A 23,593-nucleotide genomic window follows, 5' to 3' on the forward strand; every position below is an offset into this window, starting at 1 on the left:
TAGAGCCAAGAAACCTGGCCTACTCAGCCTCAACAGACATTACGCAGGCCTTGACGATGGCCATCATCAGTTCTTTTTTCCTTGTCTCCGCGGTTCAGGGTCCGCATGCCTGTGAGGAGCTCAACAAAGACGCAGCCGATGGCACACCTTCTACGACCGGGCCAGAGCTGTCGCCGCCGATGGGAATCTCGCTTTGGCTGTACTGGAGTCTGATCACCTTGATTAGGTAGCCCGCTCGGTCGTCGCTCCCGCGGGTGAGTCCAAGATTGCCCTTTCTTCACCATTCTCTTGCTGGATCATATGGGGGGGGGGGGGGAAGGGGGAGGACGAGGGGGGCAGCCTCTCCACCGCCAACATCGTTTTCACGAGTGGCTGCTCTCGCGATAGGTCGAGGCCCCAGGCCCCAAGGATATGATCGAGCAAGAGAATGCTGTGCTAAGGGCGAGCTGGGACCAGGGCGGAACGGCGTGGGGCGAGGCCTCTGTTGCCTGCGCAGCCTTTCCTGCGCAGATCCAAGCGCATGCAACCGTTTTCGACGTCTTTGGGTCTCGCCTTTACCGCTCGCCACTGGCACAGTGCCAAAGCTCTCTGTCGCGTGGCTCCTTTAACCATCACTGCATCGATGGCTGTAAGGGCTATCGATACGTGGTGAGCGAGGGTGGCCAGGCGAGAAACGAGACTCGTTTCGTCGCACGCGAAGGATCGGATCCGCGGCGGGCACAAAACCGAACAAAGTGCAGGCCGGCTCAAGATCGAGAAGGAGAAAGACATCATTAGCATCGCGTGGTTAAGCACCCCCCCGGCACATGTTGTGGGTGTGGGCCTAGGACCGCACGTAGAGCAATCTTTGTCAATTACGTGTCGTGGATCACTACATGTTCTCCATATGAGACACCGACGTGACAACATCTTCTCCCTCATCCCCTTCCTCCCATCCACCATCCCCCTTTTTTTCCCTCTCATTACTGCCCCCCTCCCCCATCTCCCGGCCCTTCCCAAGCCTCCCTACTCCCGTCATCCACTTCCCCTATCCCCATGTTGATTCTCCCGCTTTCCGCCACGCCCCTCTCTCTGTGCCTTTTTCCGTAGCCCAGGCCGTCTCGGCCCCTTTGGTAGCCGCACTCCAAGCATGCCAACAAACAGACAAACAAACAATCAATCAAACAATCAATCAAACAGACAAATAATCATAATTCCATCGGATCCCTCCCATTGTCACCACAAACAGATAATAGCACCCATACCTTGATGCAAGCCCACGCCAGCCATCCTTGCAGAAAATCACATCCATAGCCATAGCCATAGCCACATCCAACCACACGATCACGCCCATATCCACCACAACCACATCCACATCCACCACATCGATGATATCAAAATCCCCCTTCCCCTCCACCCCCCCCCCCCCCCCCCCAACCATTCTTGGTATGATGACTGATGCACCACCGCGTGGATAAAACGTGATTGACGAGTTGGACAGGCAGGCAACGGCCACACGCACGCAGTCGCACACGCCACCACTTGACTCTGCCCACACCAGGCCCGCCGCACACATCATGGCATATGCTATAGTGGCCATGCCCACGGTGGAACAGCTGGTGGCGCAGCTGGAGAGTGACGTCGACAATGGCCTGCATCCGTCGTCGGTGGCGGCGAGAGCAGCAACGCTAATGGACAACGGCGGCAGTGGCGGAGACCGGTTGAGGGATGCAGAGGCTCAGAACGGTGGCAACAGCAGTGGTAGGGGTAGGGGAGGGAATGATCCTGCTTTGATGTCCGCTTCTGCGATGGTCGATCTCATTCCCATTTCTATCATCCTGGCCCTCATCGCTGCCATTGTTTGGCGCTACTCGCCGCAGCCCGGTCACAGCTCGCCCGGTGCCATCGCTCTCATCGTCCTCCTCGCGCTTCAGCTCGCGTCAGCGATATTTGTCTCTGGTATACTGCTGTATTTGCGTGTGCGGGATCGGAATACAGATCGTGCGCTGGGTGAGATGTTGCCTCACCTGGTCGAGGTTGTTCGCGGCGGCGTTCTCGATCGCATCGAGCCAAGCGAACTCGTACCCGGCGACGTTGTCCTCCTCCGCGCCGGCGATGCTGTGGCAGTCACCCTGCGGGTGGTGGCTTCGGATGGGTTGCAGGCTGACGCGTCGGGTGTGACTGGCGAGCAGGCGCTGTTGACCCTAGATCTAGAGCCCCGCCCGACCAACATGCTCCGTCCGGGCACCCTCATCGTGGCAGGCACAGGCAAGGGCATTGTGCTTCGGTTTGGTGGCGCCTCTCCTGACGACGACAACATTGACCATATGGTCGATACAAGCCGCTCACAGGCTCCAGAGCCGACCGACGCCGACGTGCGCTACTCGCTCCAAGGGCGCATCACCACGACCTGGCGCGCCGTCGCTGGCCTCCTTGTCGCCATTGGTATCGTGGCTTGCATCCTGCGGTACCTTGACACACCTTCCGGCGAGCGCAAGGCCGCCGTCGTGCTTACTGGCACCATGCTGCTTGCGGCGATTGCAGGTCTCTCGTTCCGCGTCTCGTTTGCCGAGACGCTGGCGTCGCTCGCCAAGGGCATGGTCAATACCAACGTGCTCGTCAGCCAGCTGTCGGCTATCGGCCTGCTGGCGCGGATGACCCGGATAGTGGTTCCGCTGGAGCATCTGAACAACTCAGAGGTCGTGTTCTCGTCGTTTGCGGTCAATCCGCACTTTCGCACAGCGCTGCAGCGGAGCCCGGAAGCCGGCCGCGGCCGCCCACTGTCGCAGCGGGTCTCGGAGCTTGAGCTGGAGGCCGGCAAGATGCGCGAGGTCGAGCATGCTCGCCGCAGGCGGCCCAGCAGCTCAGACTCGAGCTACTCGGACTCCTCGTCATCGACTTCGGTGAGCAACGGACGGTCGGCGTCGGCGACAGCCGACAGAGCCTCCAGTGGAAGTGGTCTCCCGTGGTCGCTGGTCAGCCAAATCGACGCGTCGGTTGTCCATTACCCGCCCGAAGTTGATGCGCTGTTCCGGCTGCTGATTGCGCTGGCGCCGGCGCCAAACACCGAGCCCGGACCTGGTCTGGAGCGGTCTCTTGCCGCGGTTGCGCGTGGCGTCGACCATCACAGCTCGTTTTCAGTCCCGACAGCCCTGGCGTCGCTCAAGCCGGTTGCACTGCAGGCTAGAAGCCAGCCTGACGGCCTGGTGGTGCGCGCATTTAGGGATCTAACCTTTTCGTCATGGGAGAGCTCGGGGGGAGTCTTTGCCGCCTCGTCGTCACACGTCCACTGTGTGGCGTTTGGCGAGGTTGAAGCCGTCGTCGCGCTGGTGGCCAAGACAAACCCCATGTTCGACACGGCCGTTTACTCGCGGTCTGTGGCGGCGGCCGCTGCACACGGGCGCGAGGCCTTTGCCGTGGCCTACGCCGCCGTTGCGGTCTCCAACCCCGGTGCGCTGCCGACGTACGATGACGTCGCGGGAGCATCGGGCTCCAAGGTCAAGGTGGCCAAGGCTGGTGTGCCGCTGGAGGATTTGAGCGTAGCCGCTGCTCTTGCTGAAGGCGAATTTGCCATGGTAGGCTTGGTTGCGCTGGAAGGCTCTTCGATCCACCCACAGTCTGCAGCTAGCATCGCGGCGCTGGGTGCAGCTGGTGTCCAGGTCGCAGTGCTTGCACCGTCGACCACACCGCGAGAGCTGGAACGCGTGGCGCGCGAGCTCGGGCTCGAGCCCGACAACGTCATGCCTGCGGCGGCTGTGGCGGCTACCGAGTTCCCACCCATGTTTGCGCCGCTGGTGGCCGGCGGCGACCGGCGGACAAGCCGCCAGCTGGTGGCCGGGCTCCGGGCTGGCGGCATGTGTGTCGGCGCATTGGTCCGCTCCGCCGACGATGTGGCCGCACTCTCGCAGGCAAACGTCGTCATCGCGACTGGTATCTCGGGCTCCGAAGTGGCCAAGGCGGAAGCGCAGCTCATTGTGCTCGACGACTCGCTGTCGTCAGTGGCAGACGCTGTGACCCGGGCCAAGCTTCTGCATGTCTACGTCTCGCTTGTTGCAGCCGTGTGGATGACGTTGCTTCCGATCCTCGCCGTGCCGTTCATCGTCTACGGGGCGACCGGTTGGCAGACGCTCTTGCCGACGCCTGCGCTGCTCGCCGCGCTCCTCTCGTCGTCGATCATTGCTGCCTTTGGTGGCTGGCTCGGCATGACCTCTCTCTCGCGCGTGAGTGGGGTCTCCGATGCCGCGCTTCTTCCTCGTCTCAGCTACGCCATCATGCCAGCCAAGCATCTGGTCACGTGCCTAGCGGGGGGGCTCGTGCTGGGCGGGCTCAGCACGACCCAGTTTCTGTTTTCCGTCAGTAGAAGATCGCACCTTGATCATCTGCGGGTGAGCGCGTCGCACGATGCCATGTATGCGTCGGCAATCCAAGCAACGCAGGTGATTATGAGTGCTGCAGGGCTCGTCTCTGGCGTGGCGTATTGCATGCGCAGGTTCTTTGGCGCCGAGCTGACCTCGCGACTGCTCACGACGATGGCCATTGCGCCGGCCCTCCTCGTCATCGCCATCTTTGCCTTTGAATCCTCAATGGGTTTCGGCTACACTGCTCCGAACGAGTCGTTGCCGGTTCTTACCCTTGTCGTCCGCGCTGGTATGGCGTTTATTGCCGCTAGCGGCGTGGCTTTTACCTGCTCGCGGTCAATTCTCCTGTCGCTGCTGGAGCTTCGCGACGCGTAAAAGCCATCAGTCTCCTACAGCGTTTCCAGGTCGAGCACAGCCTGAGTAAGCTGAGCAATCTGCTTGGACTGGGACGGAGCAAGGGTCGAGTCCTTGGTCGCTTCCGGCGGAGTGAGGAAGGCTCCATTGTCCGAGAGCGTCCAGCCTGATGCAACAAGCTCTGTCATTGCTGCATCGTTGTCCAAGCCAAGCATGGCGGCAGCCCTTGCCACGGCCACCACCTCAAAGGCAGCAACCATAGCCGACTTTGCCGCCGACCGCAGGGCCTGGATGACAACTGCCGGCAAAGCTTCCACATCGCCGTCCCAAGTCAAGCCAGCCAGGGCAGCATGCGCATCAGCAAAGCTCTCCGAGTGCAAGGCAGCCGAGACGTCGGCCAGAGCCTTCAGCCTAGGATCGACAGGCACCTGATTCTCTCCTGCACCAGCGCCAGTCCTCGCATCATCATCACCATCGTTAGCCACACATCGCTTGACCACATAGCGAGCACCCGTGAGGTCACCCTTGACAACATGTGCCGCCATGAGCACGAGGGCCACATCACCCAGCGGAGAGAACGGGTTCTGTACAGAGAAAGGGAGGGGGGGTGGGGAGGGCATAGGTGAGTGATGATCGTGGTAGTGGCTGTCTCTGTCTCTGTGTCTTTGTCGCTGTGTCCCCATCTCCATGTCCGTACCGCCAGCTCGGCTGCTGTGCACTCTTCGATGACCTCCTCCACACGGCCGTCAGCAAGGGCAGCCACAAGGGCATGGATATGAAGTGTGAGAGGCATGACCACTACAAAACGTGGAAGGGTACGTGGTCGAAGGATAGGAAGAGGGTGGGGGTGGTAGAGTTAGGGGGGTGGAGGAGGGGGGGGAGGGGGGGGGGGAGTAAGGTGGTGCTTTGATCGGCCTTTGGAAGGTGTGTCAGGCGGTGGGCGGCGGTGGTCGCACTCGGCCAGATGGTGGCCGACTTGGCTCCCGCACACCCATCCATCCATCCATCGCTCCGGAGTACCCTCAGCTGGTGCCTCCTTCGCCCCGCTCGCCGAGCAGTCACTCGGCCAGATGGTGGCCGACTTGGCTCCCGCACACCCATCCATCCATCCATCGCTCCGGAGTACCCTCAGCTGGTGCCTCCTTCGCCCCGCTCGCCGAGCAGTCACTCGGCCAGATGGTGGCCGACTTGGCTCCCGCACACCCATCCATCCATCCATCGCTCCGGAGTACCCTCAGCTGGTGCCTCCTTCGCCCCGCTCGCCGAGCAGTCACTCGGCCAGATGGTGGGCGGTGACCTTTGGAGTCGGCAGGAGCGACCACAGGTAGGCACACCTCACTCTCGCCCTGACCTGTGTAGGCTTTGGAAGAGGGACAGGATGGACCAGTTCCACTTGTACAAGGAAATAGGAAGGGGGAGGTACTCTACGGTGTACAAGTCGCGAGTCAAGGGCTCCATTCAATACGTAGCGGTCAAGTCTGTGGACAAGGGACGGAGAGCAGCCATTCTCAACGAGGTCGGCACACTGGTGAGACTTCATCATCCTCACATCCTCAACTTCTACAACTGGTATGAGACCACCAATCATCTTTGGCTCATTGTTGAGGTCTGTACTGGTGGCGATTTGGCTTCCATGCTGGCTCATGATCATGCTCTTCCCATACATGTTGTCGCCGCTTACGGCGCTAACATTGCTGATGCTCTTCACTATGTTCATGCTGCTGGCTTTGCTCATGGTCATCTCAAACCATCAAACATCCTGCTCAAGGCAGATGGGACTCTCAAGCTCTGTGACTTTGGTCTTGCCACAAACGTGGCCGATCCGCCGCTACCGCGCCCCGATCCGTCTGGAGTCGATGATCAGAGCCGGGGCTCACAAGGCCACGACAAGCTTGTTCTCGCCTCCTCAGAGGGCTCGCCCAACTACATGGCGCCGGAGCTGTTTTCGGCCTTGGGTGTGCACTCGTTTGCCTCAGACTTGTGGTCGTTTGGTGTCGTGCTGTTCGAGCTCGCCACCGGTGCCCCGCCGTTTGCCGCAGACTCGCTCCACGCCACTCTCGAGGCCATCGTAGCCGGCCCGATTCCTGCTCTCCCACTTGGAACCGATGACGCTGCCGCCCAGCTCGCAGCCCTCCTCAATGGCCTCCTGGTTCGCCACCCGGGTGCTCGCGCCTCCTGGGCTGCCGTCCTTTCCTCGTCGCTGTGGGGCGACAACGCGCCCGAGCTCCTCCACCTCCCATGCCAGCCGGCCTTTGAGGCCTACCTCGCCTCGCTGCCTGCCGACGCTGCACCTGCCGTCGACATCTCTGCCCTCGAGGCCGCCATCATTGTGCCGGACGACGAGTACGCCACGCCGCGGAGCCCAGATGCTCCGCCGTCGGCCCCGCGTGTCTCCACCCCAGCTGCTGAGGCGCCGCACTCGCGCATCGCACTTCCGCGCGACGACCCCTCGCGCCGCACCCGTGATGCCGTGGTCGAGTTTCGGGCCTCGGGCCCGGCGCCCGGCGCGGCTGCCTCCATCGCCTCGGTCATCTCGCAGACCATCGACGACCACTCGCTGGCAGTTCCGGGCCCGGCATCGCCGGCTGCCTCACCGATCTCCTCGCCGCGCTCGCCATCGGGTCACTCGGGTGCGGACCACCCGGATCCAGACGCTGGTCCCTCATCAGAGCCGCCGTCAAGCCTCCCGCCGCACCTTGTCCGCCCACTTACCGCGCCGTCGTCGTCGACGCCGACCCGCGCGCCGACTCAGGCCTCACCGCGCGCTGAGCTTCCTGCCCCGCCTGACACCGCCGCCGGTGACACGCTTCCGCGCCAGCCGCTTGTCGAGCTCGCCCCGCCGCCGCCACGGACGCTGGTCAACCCCGCCCACGTCGTTGAGCACTTGTTTGCTGCCGTTGACAACTCGGTCAAGCCCATTGTGCGCAACAAGAAAATCGAGAAGCTGCCTGTCCTCGACTATGACGTCGCCTTGCTCCCGTTCGAGGAGCTCTTGCCGCGCGACGTGGTGGCCCTCAAGGAGACGCCCGGGGCGCTGGAGGACTTTCTTGGCCAGGTCTACGCCGGGCTCTCCTCGTCGGACGCGACTAGCCATCACGTTCTTGTCTACCTCCAAGCGCTCAGCCTCGACACCGACGTTGCCAACATTGTGGTCAACTCGTCGCTGCTCAGCCTTCTGGTCAAGGCCATGCGCCGCACCAAGGTCCCGCACGCCAAGTTCAACTACGCCCGCCTGATGGGTATCCTCGTCCGGCACGCCACCATCATTGCTGACGACGTGGCAAAGTCGGGCATCGATGTTGCCCTCTGTGAGACGCTTCGCAACGCTGATCCGACCCTCGCCAAAGAGGCCATGGCCTCGCTCGGTGAGCTCCTCTTTTACATCGCCTCGCGCGACGAAGGTCCTCCGCCGTGGTCGCTCCCGTCGTCGGCCCTCACCCTGGTAGTGGGCCACATCAAGGACCCAGTAGGCGCACCGATCGCTGCTGCATATGCCGTTCAGACACTGCACAACATCGGCGTCACGTCGGCGCCGTTCTTTGCCCCGCTGGCCACCCTCGATCTCGCCCTCGCCCTCGTCCGCATGCTGGCGTCGGCAAGCTCGACGCTGACGGTGGCCATCGCCAACACACTGGCGCGGCTCTGCCGCGTCTCGTTCACCCGTGCGGTCGAAGCGCAAGTGTCTGCGGTCGAAGCGAGTAGCTCGGCGGGCGCTCCCGGCACGGTCCCGGCCCACCTCGCACCACGGTTGCTGGAAAAGGCCGGCGTCAACTGGCTCATCGGCGGCCTCTCGTCCGGCGCGACCAAGGTCTGCGCTGCCATGCTCAACATTCTGGTCCTTGGCCTCCTCACCGCACCGCCTCGGGCGCAGCTGGCGGTCATCTCGACGCGCGGTCTGCTGCCGACGCTCCTCTCGGCGCTCGACCACAAGTCGACCGATGTGCGCGGCAAGGCACTGGCCGGCCTCGCCGTCGTGGCATCGGTCTCGCGCGAGGGCCTGCTCATGTGCCTTGAGTTGCGGCTGGCCGCCAAGCTTGCGGCGCTCCCGCCCGCGCCAGTCGAGCCACTGCTTTGCTTCTGGCAAGGCCAAGCGTTTGCCGTCACGGCCTCTGCCGTCGATGCCGTCATGCACGAGGTGGCCTCCCAGGGGCGAGCCATTGCCGCGCGCTCGGCGCCGTCGTCGATGCAGATCAAGGCCTTCAAGGCTGCACTCATCCCGTTCCCGGCCGTCACACTTGCCCTCGAGTCGGACGCGCTCGCCGCCCACCTCGCCCTCGTGCCACTCATTCGCGGTGCTGGTCTGCTCCTCTCGCTCGTTCCGCGGGCCTCGTTTGTCTCGGCGAGCGAGTTCCGTACGCCTCTCCTCGACAGCCTCGCTGCCCTCGCACGCCATCGCGATCTTGTAGCTGGCCACGTCCGCGACATCCGCGATGCGATCCTCCAGCCGCTCACCGGCCTGCTGGCCGGCGGGGACGCCGAGACCCGGTTCCTCTCGCTGCGCCTAGCGTCGGACCTGGTGCTGGCGCTGGCGGCGTCTCCCGAGGAGGAGCCCGAGACTGCCGCGTTGGCGGCCTTGCTGAGCAAGTGCATCCTGCCACGTGCCCCGGCGCTGCTCAGCGACGAGCTGCCGATCCCTGTCTACACTCTGCGGCTGCTCGACACGGTGGTCGAGACCTGGCCGTCGCTTGTCGGTGAGCTCGTCAACCTCGGCCTCCTCCCAAAGCTCCTCTCGTTCTTTTCTGTCGAGAACAAGCTCAACAACGTGCATAACGTCAAGCTCATCGCGGCTCTGGTCGCTTCACCGGCTGTCTCGCTGGCGTCCGTCCACGACGCTGCCCTCGTTCCGTCGCTCAACGCCATCCTCAGCTACGCTCTGGCCAACGATGTAGCAGCCTTTTTCGGCCCGCTCCTCGAGGTCATGCGCGCTCTCCTCACCCGCACCATCAACGTGCTCCTCACTCACATGACCGTGGCCTCGGCCGCCGAAGCCAACCTCTCTGAACTGCCTGGCGAGCTGCCAGACGACGTCTTTGACCTCGTGGCCAGCAACATGGAGCTTGTGACCTCGGTTGGCTCGCTTGGTCGGCTGCTCTCGTCTTCTGAACACGCACCGACTGCCGCAGCCGTGCTGCAGCTTCTGTGCAAGACGTACGGGCCGTCGCTTTACCCGCAGCTCCTCAAGCCGCCGCTTCTCGGCCAGCTCGTCGCCGCACTCACCGCCGCCTCGTCCAAGCACCTCGTCCTGAACATCCTCAAGATCCTCGGCTGGGTTCTCGAGTCGCCGCAAGCCCGGCTGGTGGCGCGGGCGGCCGACGGCACGCTCGTCGGCCTCATCGAGGAGCTCTCTTCCCACACCGACGCTGACATTGCCAAGCGTGGCCTCTCAGTGATGGGTAAGCTCCTTCGCGCCGGCTAGCTAACGTTACTACCGACCTAGGGCGGCGACGAGCATGCCCTTGGCGGCCAGCCCGGCGCCGCCGATGTAAAACGGTGCCTCTACCGCAGAGCCCGAGAGCATGGCGCCGAGAAGGGTGGACGAAAACCGCGTGATGCCCTTGATCGAGTGGGTGACGCCGATAAAGGCGCCGAGCGTGTCCTTGGTCGCCAGCGACGAGACGTAGGCTATCTCGATTGGGTCCGAGACGGCCGCCACCACCGCGGCGACGGCGTGGAGCGCGTAAAAGGCCCACAGGGTCGGCGCGAGAGGGTAAATACAGAAGAGGATGCCCTGGACCACCAATCCGCCCAGAATGACCTGCCGCACCGGATAGGTCTTAGCAACGTTGGCGGCCATCGGCGAGATGGTGACACCCAGCGAGACTAGGTACTTGACCGTGGAGGTGGCCGAGACTTCGGCCGGTCCCGAGCCAAACTTGGACGCCATCAGCGGTGCCATGTCCTTGGTCGGCGAGACGATCCCGGCCACAATGAGCGCCAGCACCAGCGGGTGTGCAAGCGACGTCCTCATCGCGTCGCCAAACGACCGCGTCGCCGGAGGCGCTTCTTGGTCGAAAGGCGCCGACACGGCGGCTTTGCCTTTGCTCGCCGGCTGGTCGCCAACCCGCAACCCGGTTGCCAGCAGAGCGGCGATAAAGAAGAGAGCGGCGGCGAGAACAAGCGGCGTTGACGGCGGCCAGTCTGCCAGAGCGTATAAGATGGCTGGCGCGGCAAAGTAGGCGACCTTCCAGCACGTCTCCAGCAGCGAGAGCATGCGGACGGCCGAGCTCGGATAGGCCTCGTAGAGGATGGCGGTGAGCAGGGCACCGTTCGACGCAAAGACACCCGTGACCATGCGAGCGGCAATGAGGCCTTCCACCGACGTCGTCTGCGCAGTGACGGCCAGACACACGCCCGACCCCACAAGCATAACCACCAGCAGTGGTTTCCGCCCGTACACATCCGACGCATGCCCCACCAGCGGCGATGACACAATCTTGGTCAGCGAGTATCCGCCAAGCACTAGCCCGTACCTCATCGCCTCTGAAGTGGACCAAGCCCAGCTCCCCTCTGCCGACGACGACGAAGATGATGATGATGATAGGGGCGATGGCGTCTTGGGAGAGGAAGCAGCCAAGCTATCGGCAGCATGCTGATCGCGAGCATCGGCAGCATGCTGATCGCGAGCATCGGCAGCATGCTGATCGCGAGCATCGGCAGCATGCTGATCGCGAGCATTGGCAGCATGCTGATCGCGAGCATCGGCAGTATGCTGATCGCGAGCATCCGGAGGATGCGGATCGGACAAAGAGGGTGATGCGGATCGGACAAAGAGGGTGCGGCAGCCGGCAGAGTGCCCGGAGCATGAGTGGTAGATAGCGTTGCGGCAGGCGATGGATGGAAGGCCGCCGTGTCTGTGATGGCGGTGGTGGTGGGAGAGAGTTCCACCGGATCGTCCTGGGCAGTCATGGCCGCACGGGTGAGGAAGGAGGACAGGGAGATGGATGGTAAAGGCCAAAGCATACACAAGTCCGATAACAAGTACAAGTCCGAGCTCCCCATGTCCATGCCAGCTCATGCTGCCCGTAGCAGGTGGCGAGAGAGAGAGATGGTCGACTACTCGCCGGAGAACGGCCGACGGCTGAACGGGCAGGGGCGAAGGCCGTGGGGTGATGGGGAGGGCCATGGTCATGATGAGGGCAATGGTCATGATGAGGGCAATGGTCATGATGAGGGCAATGGTCATGATGAGGGCAATGGTCATGATGAGGTCGATGATCATGATGAGGGCAATGGTCATGATGAGGGCAATGGTCATGATGAGGTCGATGATCATGATGAGGGCAATGGTCATGATGAGGGGGATAGCCATGAGGGCCATGGTGAGAACAACAACCATGATGAGGGCAAGGCTCATGGCAATGGCAATGACAATGTCTGGCGATAGTGATGATGCTGACAAGGCAGCAGGCACCGGTACGGGCGATGACGATGGTGCTCATGATGGCGATGGAGCTCACGACAGCGACAGACATGACCCATGATGGCGATAGACAAGACTGATGACAACTATGAACAACCGTTTGCAATGAAATGACGAGTGATGAACAACGGCTGGTCACGCCCATCACAGTCAGCGGAGAAGGTGGAGTGCGCCAGCACCACCACCGCCGCCACTGGCACCGGCCACTGGCCCGGCCCGCCGACTCACTCGTCTCGAGCCATGTACACGGTTCAATCCCTGCTCCAGACGGCGCTCGACGCGGCGTCAACCACAGGCACGCCGCTAGCAGAGGTAGCAACCTCAAACTGGGATGTAGAGAACCATTTCCGTAATGTCTACAACCCCTCTGATGTATGTCATCTCCCTCTCTTCATACCTCCCACACAGGCCCTGTCCCCTCCCCCCCCGTACCCCCCCCCCCCCCTTTGCGACTCGACCTCAAAGAGTGACAAGAGGGAGAGGGGGACATTTGTGGATTTTTGTACCACCTCCCACGGGCTTGCTACATGTCCGACACCTCCCCCAACTCACTACCTACCTTGTACATATGCATAACTATCTGGAATCGTCTTTTCTCGCTTCTCCTTTTTTGCTTCCGTCCGTTATCCTGCTGAAACGCTGCTGGTCTGTCCTTGAATATTTCAAATCGATTTCAAATCGTCCGAATCGTCGTCGTCACCAACGCGGCTCTCACCTCCATCATCTACAGATCAAGTCACTCAACCACCTCGAGCACCACAAGGTGGCCAATGGCTCAGTCGTCCGCTTCAGATGCATGGTGCAGGACAACCTTGACACTCTGCTCTGCCGCGCTGTGGTCAAGCTTGATCCGGTGCCCGGTGCCGAGGAGGAGGATCCTGCTCAGCCGCGAGGCTCGCGCTATCTGTGCGGCAAATACCGCCACACCGTCCCGCTGCCTGACGGCTACGACGTCGACGACGACTTCCGTGCCTACTCGGACCAGTACACCTACCACTGTACTACAGTGCCTGGCGAGACTCCTTGGCTCCTCGACGACGAGGCCAACGAGCTCCGTTTGCCACCCTGCCCAACTCGGCCCCGCCCTCGCCAGCCCCGTTCGGCACCCCGTCACGCAAGCGGCGCACCCGTTCGCGTGATGACGACGATGACGACGATGCTGGCAACATGATGGCCCGCGCCCCGTCGTTCTCGCCCTCGCCCTCGCCCGGCCTCGGCCCGGCACCTGGCGACATGGATCTCGGCTCACCGTCGGCCTCGCGTGAGGGCACGCCCGCCGCGTCGTCATCCATCGGCCCGGCAGCCAAGAAGAACCGCCCGCTCGCCGCTGCCGCCTCATCGGCCGCCGCCGCTTTCACCACTCCGGGTGCCACCCTCCGTAACCTCAACGATGCCATCGTCAACCTGCCCGGCACCGGCGCAGGCGCCGGCCCGGCCTTTGGCGCCATTGTCCACTTCTATGACTCGGACCCGTCGCTCAAACTCAACTCGATCATTGATGTCGTCGGCATCCTCGAGCTGACGCCAGCAGAGACCGCGTTCCGCAACCCTCATGATGCTGAAGGCATCGACTTTTACGAGGAGCACATGGCCCACCACCCGCCGTCGTCGCTTGTCCCGCGCATCCACGTCCTCTTCCACGACACCCGTGCCCATCCGCTCGCTTCCATCCCGCAGCCGGTCGTCGACCCGGACGCCTCTCGCGCCGCCCTCGCCCTTCCTTTGTCGGTCGAGGCCGCGCTCGGCAGCTCCGCCGCCGCCGCCGCCGCCGCCGCCGCCACCCGCGCCCACCTCGCCGCCGCTGCCGGAGGCGACGCCCTCGCCGCCGAGTACCTCATGCTTGCCCTCGTCTCGCGCGTTACCTCGCCGCCCGAGGCATCCAGTCCGCTCGGCTCGTTCCACCTCAACCTCTCCGGCGTTGTCGGTGGATCTGCAGCCTCGCTCTACCAAGCCATCTGCGACGTCGCCCCGCTGGTGGTCGGCGTCCCGCTTGCCATCGACCTCCTCAACGACCGCTCGTTTGTTCCGCACAAGGACTACACCACCAACCGCCTCGTCGCCGGTGTTCTCCAACTCGCGCCGTCGACCATGCTCCTCGTCGACGAAACCGCCATGGCTTCGGGCCAGGTCTCGCAGGTCGGCGTTGCCAACCTCTTTGCCTTTGCCACCATCATGGACCGCGCCGCCCTCGAGTACGACTTTGGCTCCTCGCAGGGCCTCGCCTACGACAACATCACCGTCGCCATGGACACGCCCGTTGTCGTCTTCTCCGAGGGCACCTCTATGTTTGCCTCGTCCAAGAAGCAGGCCTTTGGCAACCTCTCCCGTCTCCTCGAGCTCCCGCTCGAGCCGGCCGCTCCGTCATCGACGTCGTCGGCGCCGGCACCCACCGTTGACCACGCCACCGCCATGCTTATCCGCCGCTTCCTCGCTGCTGTCCGCTGGGCGCCCTACACCTTTGACGACTCGCTCTCTGACGCCATCTCGGACGAGTTCACTACCCTCCGCACCGATCCTACCCTCAACATGGACCCGCAGCGCCTCTCGCTCTGGCTCACTCTCGCTCGCTGGCACGCCCTCCTCCACGGCAAGTCCTCCCTCGACATGGACTCGTGGGCCGCCGTCAAAGACATGGAGCGCGCCCGTCTCGCCCGCGTTGCTGCCAGAGCCGCCGCCGCCGCCGCCTCCAGCTAGCCCCAGCCAGTCAGCCATTGAATCACGGCCCATCCGTCACTGTCTCGCGCGTTTTACTTGCGCCGCCGGTACCGCTGCTTGCCGCGCTCCTTGAGATTCGCCTTGTGGTTCGTCTCCTCCTCCATCCGCTTGAGGACCTTGGTCTCGTCGATCGAGAGGTACTTGGACTTGGGCAGGATTGAGTCGGCGAGCACGTCAAAGTAGAGCTGCTTGCGCTTGATCTCGAGCTTCCGCTTCAGCTGTGCCTGCTTAAACGAGACCTCGTCGTCGTCATCGTCAAGGTCACCGTCGTCCAGCAGGATGTCCATGGCCTCGGCCTGCTGACGGAGCCAGTCGTTGTTCGACTGCGTCTTGCGGATCCGGTGCTCGAGGTTCTCAACCTCGCGCGCGAGCCGAATGGCCTTGCCCAGCTTGCCCACCTGCATCAGGTCGACCTCGTAGTCGGGCAGCCCGTCGGGCTTGTTGAGCACGTGGCAGATGCGTTGGTACGTCTTAACCTCCTTCGGCTCGACGAGCATGACCGAGACGCCCGACGCCGACGCACGTGCCGTCCGCCCCGACCGATGCACGTACAGGTCCGCCGACCGAGGCAACTGATAGTGGATGACGTGGTCGACCTGCGGAATGTCAAGCCCGCGCGCCGCAACGTCGGTCGCCACAAGAACAAAGTTGGACTGCGTCCGCAACCGGTCGAGATTCTTCAGCCGCTGCCGCTGTGCCATCTTGGCATGAATCGCTGCTGTCGGCACCTGCAGCACTGCGAGCAGCGGCGTCAGCCGCCGCAGGCAGGCCACCGAGTTGACAAATACCAGCGTCTTGCCGGCGTTCTTCAGCAGCAAGTAGTAGAGATGCACGTCCTTGTCCTCCAGCGGCAGCGCAATCTTCGTCTCCTTCAGCGACGCTGCAACCACCGACGACCGCGACAGATCCACAACCTTGGGCCGCCCATGGAACTTGAGCCGTTGAAAGACTGCAAGCAGCGGCGCGTTCGCCTCTTCTGCACGGAACTCCTTCCGAAGCTCGTCGTCCAGCGCAGACTTTCGCGCAGACTTCTTCAGCTGCCGCGCCGTCTTGGGCTTCTGGACGTTGTTCTTCACCGCCCGCCGCGTCTCGTCGTCGAGCGCCATCGTCGCCGAAACACCAGCGTCTGTCGCCTGGCAATCCGCGCCGACGCCAATGCCTTCATCCGCGCCTGCCCTGGCAGCTTCCGCCCGGCCACCTCTTCGTCAAACTCGGCCTCGATCGTCACCGGCGCAGAGTCCCGTGACTCGGGTAGAAGCATGAGAATCGACTCAAGCTCTTCGTACCGACCCGGCTGCACCATCCGGTCCGCCTCGTCGAGCACAAAGAACCGCAGCCCAGTAAGATCCGTCAGGTGCTCGTGCCCGTCCTGCATCATCCGCCACACACGCCCTGGCGTGCCCACCACAATCTGCGGCTTGGTGTTGAGCAGCCGGACCTGCTTGTGCTCAGAGAGCCCGCCCACAATCACAATCGTACGCACACCCGTGTGCACCGCAGCTGCGTTGATGTGGTCACGGACCTGCACCGCAAGCTCGCGCGTCGGCACCAGCACAAGCCCCTTCAGCCGCTTGTCGTCCGGCCACCGTGCCTCGGACACTAGCACGCCCTGGATCATCGGCAGCCCAAACGCGAGCGTTTTGCCGGACCCAGTCTCGGCCGCGCCCACAATGTCGCGGTAGTACTTGACTGTGTCGCCCACCACTGCCTCCTGGATCGGCGTCGGCTGCGTAAAGCCGAGGTCGAGCAGGCCACGAACCACGCTCTCACTCAGACCCATCTTGGTCCACGTCTCGCCGTGTTCCTCCACCGTCAGCTGAGCTTGCGCATTCTCTTCCTCCATATCCCCCACGCCAGAGCCAGGGCCAGAGCCAGAACCAGATTCTTCTTCCTCGGCCTCCACCTTCACCTCGGCCGCTGCTTTGGCCGCTGCCTTGGCCGCTGCCTTGGCCGCTGCCTTGGCCGCTGCTCTACGCGCAGTTTTGGTCTTGTTCTTCGCCTCGTTGGCCTCCCGCACCATCTTGGCCTCGCGCGCAGCCTTGGCCTTGGCTTTGCGCCGCTCGCGTCGAGCAAGCTGCTTCCGCCGGCGCTTTTCGGCGAGGTACTCCTCCTTGGAGAGATCCTTGCTGATCGGCGGCAGCTTGGAGCCTGCACTTCCACTCTTGGCGGCAGTGCCAGAGGCAGCCGACTTGTCTTCAACCTTGCTGGCAATGACCTCCTCCGCTATGGCTTCAGCCAGCTGGGCAACAGAGTTGCCCTCGACATCGGCCTCCATCAGCTTGCGGGTCATGGCCTCGACATCATCCTCGCCGACAACCCCCAGCTCAACGCCTGTCGGCAGCTGCTCCAGAACATCACCATCCAGCACCTCGAGCGAGACAAATCCCGAGTCTGTCCATCCATGTGTGGTCATGGGATCCATGTCGACCGTCCGCCAGGTGGCCCCGGCGTTGTGCAGGACGGCACCACCCGTGTTGAGGCGAGAGAGAGGATCAGAGTCCGAGCTGGAGTCGTTGTCTTGGAAATTGGTGGCCATAGGCACCATCTGGTCATCCCCCGTCCACTCTCGGACTTGGACCTCGCCCTTGTTGCCCTTGCCCCGCTTCCGTCGTCCCACCTTGACCTCCTCTCCCATCCCCTCTCCCGAATCGTCACCATCTTGCCCAGATGGATCCGAGCCATCCTTGCTCCGCTTACGCTTGGTCTTGCGGGCCTTGTTTCCGGTCTTCTTCACGTCCTTGGTCTTTGCAGAAGACATAGAAGTAGTATGTGACTTGCTCTTGCCCTTGCTCTTCTTAATACTCATGCCCTTGCCTTCATTCACCTTGGAGAGCAGCTCAGGGGGAGGTGCCACACCCGCGGCAACCATCGACGCAAGCATCTCAGCATCCGTCAGTTCACCAGACATGATTGATTGATGGTTGGCCCAAGTCAGATGTTTTCTGTCACTGACAGCCCCCACCCCCTCCCCCCCTCCCCCCCTCCCCGGCCCCCGGCCACCCCGCCCCCGGCCCCCGGCTCACGCCTGCCCGACCTCGGTCTGTTGCGTACACGCTCCCATAGACAAGCACTCCCAGCCAGTACGAGCTTCGCCACAGACTGGAAACCACATACCTTCTGTCTCATCCCCCTCAAGCATGCCTTTCAGATCGATGTAGTGACCAAGGATGTCGTCACAGAGAGGGGGAGGCGGAGGGAGTGAGGGAGTGGGGACGACGCCGAGCGGTGCGTATAAGCGCAGACAACGGCACAGACGGCGCGCTTCGTCTTGAGACTGAAGAAGATGTAAGGCTGTTACCAAACAGCAGGTTTGTGGTGTCGGTCATTGATGTAGAGTCGCAGATCGTACCCAAGTAGTGCATGGTGCCGTACGCCAAGCTTACCTTTGTCTCCAGCCATCATGCTGCAGTTCACGACCTTTTACGGAGATCGGTGAAAAGCGAACGTCGATCCGGATCCACTCTCCTCGTCTCCCCTCCCCCCCCTCGTCCCAGCTACCGATGTCAATCACGCCCACGCGTCACCACCTCACCGTACACGACGACCATGGCACAAGATTCAGGTAGCAGCGAGCTACTGGAGGCATACCGTGCGTTTACGGACCCCTCGACTCCCGGAAACGAGAGGTCGAGCCACTTGAACACGGTACTTCTGGCGGTCCATGGCGGTGATCGCGGGCTAGGCGAGGTGGTGAGCGACCTCGCCGCCGAGGCCTTCCTCAACTCGCCCGAGCCCACTGTTCGAAGGCGCTCAGTCCTGCTTGTGGCCGAGATCATGTGCCGTCTCCCACAACTTCCGCTCTCGTCGGACGTCCTGGCCTTTGTTGCCCTCTTTCTTGCCGACCGCGTCAAGGATGACCATACCCTCCCCGAGGTTCTCCGCGGCCTCCGCGGCCTCGTGGTCAACCACGGGAAGGATCTGGCCGAAGAATCGATGGCGCAGATTCTCTCGGTCTTTGTCACCAGCATCAAGGGCATCCAGAACATGGCCCAGCCCGTTCGCCGCGAGTACTACACCCTTGTCGAGGCCATGCTCGCCAGCCCCGCCTTTGTGGCAGTCGTCAACGCCAGGGCCGGCGCGGACTTTGTCTTTGCCTTTATCCAGGCCATGGACGGTGAGAAGGACCCGCGCAACCTCGGCCCAGTCTTCCGCATTGTCATCGCCATCTTTGCCTCCATCCCGGCATTTGAGCGTTTCACGGAGGATCTGTTTGACATCACCTCGTGCTACTTCCCCATCACCCTCCGCACCCCACCGTCATCGACCCCGGCCTCGCTCGGCTTCTCCGTCGACGAGCTCATTGCTGACCTGCGGAGAGTCTTCACCGCTGCCGATGACCTCGCCCTCTACACCCTCCCGTTCCTGCTCGACAAGCTTGGCGCCTCGCTCGCCTCGACCAAGGCCGAGTCGCTCTCGGCTCTGGTCGTCGCCTTTGAGTCCTTCTCGCCGCAAGCGCTCGCCCCTGGGCCGGCGACATCTGGTCTGTCCTCCGCGAGGAGATCATGGCCGCAGACGACATCGACTTTGTCCGTGCTGCCGTCCCGCTCGTCCGTATGTTCCTGGCCCGTCTTGCCGGTGACTCGGTCTCGCTCGCAGGCCTCCTCACCAAGGTCGTGACAGACCTTAAGGCTCCTGTTCTGGGTGAGCCTGACGCCCAGGTTGCCAAGGTCTGCGTCTCGCTCCTCTGCGCCGTCCTCGAGTCGAGCCCAATTGCAGCCCGCCGCGTCTTTGCCGACGTCGTGCCCAAGGTCCTCGCGCTTTACGCCTCGCCCAACGTCCGCGCCTCGACCCAAGCCACTCTCCTCGGCTACATGCTCGGCTTCATTATCGCCACCATTTCGGCCACGGAGCTGCAGTCGGCCGACGTCCTCACCGAGCTCTTTGCTCCTGTCCTGCCGACTTTTTTGGAGACGTTTGTGCCACTTGTCCGCTCCCGCTCCGACCCCATCATCCGCAAGACGTCGGTCATGGGCCTGCGTGCCTTTCTGGCCTCGTCATTGGCCATGAAGGTCATGCACAGCCTCGACGACTCGGCCGTCGTCTCCGTTCTGGAGCTCTGCCTCGACTCGGTCCTCACCGACGACGACGACCGTGTTGTCGATGAGGCGACCGAGACTCTTGTCGCCGTCGCCAACCTCACCGACTTTAGCTACGCCATCGACTGCTTGCTGGCCGTGGTCGTCACGCCGCTCACGAACCTCTTTGCTAGTGAGCTGGCGCGGACCGAGTCCGACATGGACACCGCCCGGCCGCCGTTTGCCCGCGTTCTTAAGCTCCTCACCTCGCTTGCCGGCGCTTCGCCGCAGCTCTTCCTCGCATCCTCGGGCACCTTTTCCTCTGCCGTCCGCGCGACTTTGCTGGCTCCGGAGAGCGCGACCCTTGTGCTCGATGCTCAGCTAGCTCTCCTGCGGGCGGGCAAGGTCCTGCGGCGCGGCGCCCCCGACAACGAGGCGCTGGCCGAGCGCGTCACCATTCTCGCTGCCGACCATCTCACCGCCGCAGTGGCCGGCGAGTGCCTCCCGTTTGCTCCCAGCGTCTCGGTTCCGCTGCTGGCCGAGGCAAGTGCCGCACTCCCGCCCGCTGACGTTTTTGACGCTCTCTCCACGGCTGGAGTGGCGCCAGACACGCTACCGCTCGGCGTGCTCAGCGGCATCCTCGGTGGCGTGCCGGCGTCGGCTGGAGCTGTGCCTGCCGGCCCACCCGCCGACGTTGTGGCTGCCGGCATGCGCCGGGCACTAGCTGCGCCCGCTGACGATGCCGCGGGCCCGCTGCTTGGCCTTGCCGTCAACCGCTTTGGCCTCGAGAGCCCAGGTATGGAGGGCGTGGCGCAGGCCGTCTCCTCGTTCAAGCTTGCCGTGGCAGACGCTGCATCGGCCCCGCTGGAGCTTGCGGCGCATCCCGCACCGGCGTTGCTGGGCTGGATGGCGCGGGGCCTGGTCATGGGCCCGGAGTTTAACGCCGGCCACGAGCTCGTGCTGGCCCTCCTCTCGCGGACTGCGCTGGAGAGCGAGGGCTCCGAGGCGTTTGCTGACGCGGTTGGGGTGGTCATGGGCGTTGGCGGGCCGCGGCCGTACGAGCTCCTGTTTACGCTCGACACAGGTGCCGCACTCCGGCTCATGTACAAGCAGAGGCTCTTTGCCAGCCTTCTGCCACACCTGCTCGACGAGTTTGAGGCAAGCAACGAGATCAACGTGCTCATCGGCGTCTCGCATCTGGTGCGCGGCGTGCCCAAGGCTGTGCTCGAGCCGCAGCTCGAGCGTGTCCTTCGCTTCTCATCTCGGCGCTGACTTCTGAATCAGTGGCGCTGCAGGTGGCGACGGTGACCTCGTTTGCTGCGCTGGCGGTCGACGTTCCGGCGCGAATGGCCGAGTTTGTCGACGTCCTCGTCCCCACCCTTATCAAGCTCGCCGGGTTTGAGGGCTCGGTGGCAGTCCGCCTCGCCGCCGTCCGCTGCCTGGAGGCGGTCACCACGCTCGGAGGCTCGCAAGTCGGTAGGTTGCAGAAAACCGTTCTTCGCCAGCTCCAGCCGGTGCTTGACGACTGCAAGCGGGCCGTCCGCCTCGCCGCCGTCCGGGCGCGCAACAAGTGGGCAGTTCTGATGTAAACCGCTCACCAGCTCCAGCGCTGCCCGCTAGGGCGCTACCCGCGGCGCTTGTACAGGCACGGCTCGAGCGTGATGGCAGCCTTGCTCAGCTGTGCGTGAGAAGGCATGGAGAGCTTGCGGAAGTCGAGCATGACAAACATGGTGTTTTTCTCGTCACGGGCCTCCAGCTTGTAGCCGAGCGAGCAGATGGAGTTGACAAAGGTGTCGATCGAAGGAATGCGCGACTTGACCTCGGCAATCTTGAGAATGCCCTTGACAACTAGGACACGCGAGGCCTCGGCCACAAAGTCGATGACGTTGGTGCCCATAAGCGAGAGGCAGAAGACTGCAACGTGGATCGACTCGTCCGGCAGCGGCGTGTTGGCCATGTCGCAGGCAATGACCGACTCGTTGGCAGCAACAAGATCAAACGAGTAGACCTCGGGCTGGCGGACCGAAGCCGCAAGCTTGGCCTCGCCACAGCCAAAGTCGGCGATGACAAGCTCTTCCGGTAGCTTGTTGAGCCACTTGATAATGACGTCGACCGGGTTGGCCGGCCACTTGACCACCTGCGCGGCAAAGCCTGCGTGGTACACATCGAACAGCGAGGTATCCTCCGAAAAGATCTTGAACGACTCATCTCCCGGCCGGGTGTACAGTTGCTCGTTGAGCCACCGGAACCGCGCTCCCTTCATCAGCTTGGTATCCGCGTGCTGCGCCTCCATCTGAGCCGGCGGAAGCATTGAGGAAAACAGCGGCATATCCTCCCCGCCTGAGCTCCCCGCCGATGCCATCGCCAGCTCCGTGCCCTTACCCTTACCCTTGCCCTTGCCCTTGCCTTTGCCTTTGCCCTTGGTCTTGGCCTTGGCCTTGGCCTTGCCTGATGGCGCCGGGGCGGCGCTTGCAGCTTTCGCCTCATTCCGCGGCTTGCGCATCTTGACCGGCGGCCCCTGGCCCATTCCGGCCTCATCCACACGCCTCCGCTTCACCATCGACGATCCATTTCCCTTGCCAGACTTTCCCGACTTCCCGCCTCCAGATTTTCTCCCAGACTGGCCTCCAGCCGCACCACCACCCGTCGCCCCGTGAGGAGACGGCTCCTGGCCGTGGCCCATCTTGGCCATCCGTCCCGACGGCCGACCAACAGCAGCAGCCGCTGTGGAATCCTTTGCAGCACCGTTTTCGGATCTGGCCTTTCCACCATTACCATGGCTATTCTTTGTACCACTGGTGGTCTTCTTCTTGGCAGCAAGTTTGCGCTTGAGCGCCGCTTGGAGCGCCTTCTTGTCCATGGCGCCGTCAGCTCAAAGTCGAGTCTCCCTCGATGGGCGGCGGATCACTTAGTCGGTGGCGTGTGTGGTGGAGTCTACTTCGCCCATGGCTTGCGCGGACAAGGGTGCGTGATTAGATATCGATGACGGAATATGCGCTGTGACAGGTTGATAATTGATACATCCCTTGCATCTGACTCAAACACCCGATCTCTCAGCCCAATCGGTGGCCAGCTTGGGGAAGGGATCGATCTGGCGATGAGGGACATCATCAAGCATGGATGGTGCGGACAAGGGCAGGCAATAAGATGCAATGATGGCTATCGAGTATTGATCATACACTGTGATGCGCTGATTCTTGATTCATACACCCCTTTACCGCACCCCTCCTGGGTTTATCTGACCGTGTAGGTCGTCATCATCGGATCATCCAGCATGCCGTGCCATGGCTCGCGTACACACGATATCATGGTGAGAATTGGGCGCCCAGAGAGCGCCCTGTCGTCGTCGTTGCGCATCGTCATCAAAAGGGTGGGCGGGTGGGTTCCCGCTCCGTTGGAGCCGACTGTGTCCACGCCATCGGAGCGAAGTACGGTGTCAGCCGCCTCGCTTCGATAAGCCGGCCGCGAGTGTTAGCGACTTGTAGCAGTCGCGGCAACTCTCAGTTGCCGGCCGAGCGGTCGCTCCGCTGGCTCGACGGCCTGCTGACTTCGTGTGCCAGCAAGTATGAGGCACCCACCCAGAGAGCGCCCTGTCGTCGTCGTTGCGCATCGTCATCAAAAAGGGTGGGCGGGTGGGTTCCCGCTCCTCCGGAGCCGACTGTGTCGACGCCATCGGAGCTCATAGCGATGAGAATGAGGGTGCTAGCTGCTTCGCTTCGCTCAGCCGGCTGCGACTGCGACTGAGCTGTGTG

General features: G+C 62.9%; 8 protein-coding genes across 8 annotated transcripts; 4 read left to right on the plus strand and 4 right to left on the minus strand.

Annotated features, from left to right (window-relative positions):
- The first annotated feature begins 1,725 nt into the window (after positions 1-1,725).
- On the plus strand, positions 1,726-4,801 carry AMSG_07808 (uncharacterized protein). The gene is made up of 2 exons (XM_013900413.1): positions 1,726-4,566; positions 4,593-4,801. The coding sequence occupies exons 1-2, from the start codon at positions 1,773-1,775 to the stop codon at positions 4,646-4,648; spliced, it is 2,850 nt and encodes a 949-aa protein (XP_013755867.1). The 5' UTR covers positions 1,726-1,772; the 3' UTR covers positions 4,649-4,801.
- Positions 4,612-5,571, minus strand: AMSG_07809 (uncharacterized protein). Its single transcript, XM_013900414.1, has 2 exons — positions 5,389-5,571; positions 4,612-5,275 (listed from the first exon to the last, which is right to left on the minus strand). Exons 1-2 carry the CDS (start codon positions 5,482-5,484, stop codon positions 4,727-4,729), a joined length of 645 nt encoding a protein of 214 aa, XP_013755868.1. The 5' UTR covers positions 5,485-5,571; the 3' UTR covers positions 4,612-4,726.
- Positions 5,572-6,069: 498 nt separating this feature from the next.
- Positions 6,070-10,088, plus strand: AMSG_07810 (uncharacterized protein; the record flags this gene model as incomplete). The annotated part of the gene is made up of 2 exons (XM_013900415.1): positions 6,070-9,968; positions 10,079-10,088. 2 exons carry the CDS (start codon positions 6,070-6,072, stop codon positions 10,086-10,088), a joined length of 3,909 nt encoding a protein of 1,302 aa, XP_013755869.1.
- Positions 9,844-12,045, minus strand: AMSG_07811 (uncharacterized protein; the record flags this gene model as incomplete). Its single annotated transcript, XM_013900416.1, has 2 exons — positions 9,844-11,400; positions 11,749-12,045. The coding sequence occupies 2 exons, from the start codon at positions 12,043-12,045 to the stop codon at positions 10,117-10,119; spliced, it is 1,581 nt and encodes a 526-aa protein (XP_013755870.1). The 3' UTR covers positions 9,844-10,116.
- A 306-nt stretch (positions 12,046-12,351) lies between these two features.
- AMSG_07812 (uncharacterized protein) lies at positions 12,352-14,805 on the plus strand (the record flags this gene model as incomplete). Its single annotated transcript, XM_013900417.1, has 3 exons — positions 12,352-12,423; positions 12,842-13,166; positions 13,205-14,805. 3 exons carry the CDS (start codon positions 12,352-12,354, stop codon positions 14,803-14,805), a joined length of 1,998 nt encoding a protein of 665 aa, XP_013755871.1.
- A 53-nt stretch (positions 14,806-14,858) lies between these two features.
- On the minus strand, positions 14,859-17,734 carry AMSG_07813 (uncharacterized protein; the record flags this gene model as incomplete). The annotated part of the gene is made up of 2 exons (XM_013900418.1): positions 14,859-15,959; positions 16,025-17,734. The coding sequence occupies 2 exons, from the start codon at positions 17,732-17,734 to the stop codon at positions 14,859-14,861; spliced, it is 2,811 nt and encodes a 936-aa protein (XP_013755872.1).
- Positions 17,735-18,372: 638 nt separating this feature from the next.
- Positions 18,373-21,430, plus strand: AMSG_07814 (uncharacterized protein; the record flags this gene model as incomplete). The annotated part of the gene is made up of 3 exons (XM_013900419.1): positions 18,373-19,306; positions 19,339-21,084; positions 21,126-21,430. 3 exons carry the CDS (start codon positions 18,373-18,375, stop codon positions 21,428-21,430), a joined length of 2,985 nt encoding a protein of 994 aa, XP_013755873.1.
- A 35-nt stretch (positions 21,431-21,465) lies between these two features.
- AMSG_07815 (ribosomal RNA-processing protein 8) lies at positions 21,466-22,701 on the minus strand (the record flags this gene model as incomplete). The annotated part of the gene is made up of 2 exons (XM_013900420.1): positions 21,466-22,466; positions 22,635-22,701. 2 exons carry the CDS (start codon positions 22,699-22,701, stop codon positions 21,466-21,468), a joined length of 1,068 nt encoding a protein of 355 aa, XP_013755874.1.
- Between the last annotated feature and the right edge of the window lie 892 nt (positions 22,702-23,593).

The sequence above is a fragment of the Thecamonas trahens genome, assembly GCF_000142905.1.
Source record: "Thecamonas trahens ATCC 50062 unplaced genomic scaffold supercont1.37, whole genome shotgun sequence".
Taxonomy (NCBI): Eukaryota; order Apusomonadida; family Apusomonadidae; genus Thecamonas; species Thecamonas trahens.

Coding starts and splice junctions, on each gene's coding strand:
- AMSG_07808 (XM_013900413.1), top strand. CDS start 1,773: ATGTCCGCTTCTGCGATGGTCGATCTCATTCCCATTTCTATCATCCTG. Junction 4,567..4,592: donor TGCCTTTGAATCCTCAATGG/GTTTCGGCTACA, acceptor GCTCCGAACGAG/TCGTTGCCGGTTCTTACCCT.
- AMSG_07809 (XM_013900414.1), bottom strand. CDS start 5,484: ATGCCTCTCACACTTCATATCCATGCCCTTGTGGCTGCCCTTGCTGAC. Junction 5,276..5,388: donor GCACAGCAGCCGAGCTGGCG/GTACGGACATGG, acceptor TTCTCTGTACAG/AACCCGTTCTCTCCGCTGGG.